This window comes from Entamoeba invadens, assembly GCF_000330505.1.
Source record: "Entamoeba invadens IP1 unplaced genomic scaffold scaff_1105074725865, whole genome shotgun sequence".
NCBI lineage: Eukaryota > Evosea > Mastigamoebida > Endamoebidae > Entamoeba > Entamoeba invadens.
The window spans coordinates 10645-12686 of record NW_004443795.1 but is presented as its reverse complement, the minus strand read 5'-3'; the positions used below and the strand labels follow the sequence as shown (position 1 = coordinate 12686).

Sequence of the window (2042 nt, the reverse complement as noted above, 5' to 3'; positions counted from 1 at the left end):
TCATGTAAAATTAATGACAAAATAGTGTTAATATCATAAGATAAAATAATGTATAACAAATGAAATATCAATTAATGCAAAAGCAGAAACACAAATTTCATTTTGTTTAGATCCCGAAGAATTGAACGAAGAAAAAAGATCGAGGAAGCATTTTGGAATTGTTTATAATAAGAGTTTCAGAGGAAACATTGTGGCATTAAACAAATTGAAAATAAATGTAAATGATATAAAGTCACTTGAGGAGTTTTAAAAAAGTTTACATGTTGGAAAAAATCGGGAGTGAATATATAGTCCACTTTTATAGTGCCATGTTTATACCAAGTAAGATATGTACGGTCACCGTATTTGCTTAATTTGGAAGTCTACAAGACTTAATGAAAAATAAAAAAAAATCTGAAGAAATTGACATAAAGGTACGAGTAAGCACAATGTTAGATGCTTCAAAAAATATTTTGTATTTACACAAGAATAAAATATTGCACAGAGACCTAAAACCAGACAATATTTTGGTTTTTTTGATTCAGAAGATATAGTGAATGCCATATTAACTGATTTTAGGTGTGCAAAAAATGTTAATTTGTTGGTGATTAACATGACTTTTTTAAAGAATATGGGCACACCGATATATATGGCGCCTGAAGTTTTAAAACAAGAAAAATAAAAAAAGAGTGCTGATATTTATACGTTTGGGATTGCTATGTATAAAGTATTTAATTATAGAAGCATACAATAAAACTGATTTAAAGTTTCCACTGAAAATAGCTGAGTTATTTATAAGTGGAAAATAGCTCCAAAATTTTGAAAAGATTCCAAATGATTGTTATAATATTATCAATATTTGTTGGTGTAAATTCATCTAAATAATTGTCAATTGAATGTATTTTTAAAAAAATTAAAACATTTAAGTACAAACACATCAAATTGATTTATATTTTATTGTTTTACATTTTAAGTTGTGTTATGAAATGATAACAATAATAAGAAATACAGTATACATTTTAAAACCCCCCAAAAATTGTTATTTGTACAACTAAAATATTTGATTTTTTGACTTCAAATCCCAACTTTAAACTTTGAAGTTTCTTTGGATTATTTATTTCATGAATTAAATTAACATTTTTATATTAAAAGTTAACTACTTTTTCAAATTATAATAATTAATACAAATAATCTATTTATAATACATTTTAAATATATTTTTAAACAATCAAACATATAAGTTAAAGTTTTTTAAAAAAACAAAAATATAACATAAAGGTATAAAATAACTATTAAAAGTACTCTTTATAAACTTAAAATCAAATGAACATTATTTCGCTATTAGTGTGTTCAACACTTACAATTTCAGAATATGCGTATCTTGATGAAAGTAACTTCTTTTTAGGAGCCGAAATAGGGAAATGTATCAAATTTCAAACCAATATATTTGGCCGATTTGAAATCAGTGCAACAACAAAAACAATTTAACTTATTTTTCTGGAGATGATTGCAATACATTGACATTAAATCCATCAGTAGCAGAGAAGTATGCATTAACAATAGATTTGCCTGCACATTTATTTCAGACCGAAATTTACTTTGATGACACTTGTTCGTATCCAAAAGAATATGGACCATTAATAGCATATTATAAACAAGGATGTGTAAAAGAACCTAGCTCAGAAAATATATATGGGAAAGGAGTAATAAATAAAGAAGAAGTTGTTGTATCTTTTTATGAAAACGATAAATGTGAAGGAGTAGCCGAACAAACAATAACTGTTATATTAAACGTATGCGAAAAAAAAGAAAATAGTCGATCAATTAATCGCATCATTCAACCTTCATCTGCTATTGGCGCTTTTATTCTCCTTACTTTAATTGTTTCGGTTCTACTTTAATACAATTATTATATTAATATTTGTGTTATTTATTGAACTTGTGATACAGTTAAATATAAAGATTAATTCTATTGATGAAAACATAAAATAAACCCATTCATTTAAATTTAAATTCACACTTTTGATATAATAAAAATTTAAGCCAAGTTTAAAATAAATAAA

At 24.9% G+C, this 2042-nt stretch overlaps 1 protein-coding gene across 1 annotated transcript; it reads right to left on the bottom strand.

Moving 5' to 3' along the window:
- Nucleotides 1-1380: 1380 nt before the first annotated feature.
- On the bottom strand, nt 1381-1816 carry EIN_481600 (hypothetical protein; the record flags this gene model as incomplete). The annotated part of the gene is made up of 2 exons (XM_004262073.1): nt 1381-1653; nt 1754-1816. 2 exons carry the CDS (start codon nt 1814-1816, stop codon nt 1381-1383), a joined length of 336 nt encoding a protein of 111 aa, XP_004262121.1.
- Between the last annotated feature and the right edge of the window lie 226 nt (nt 1817-2042).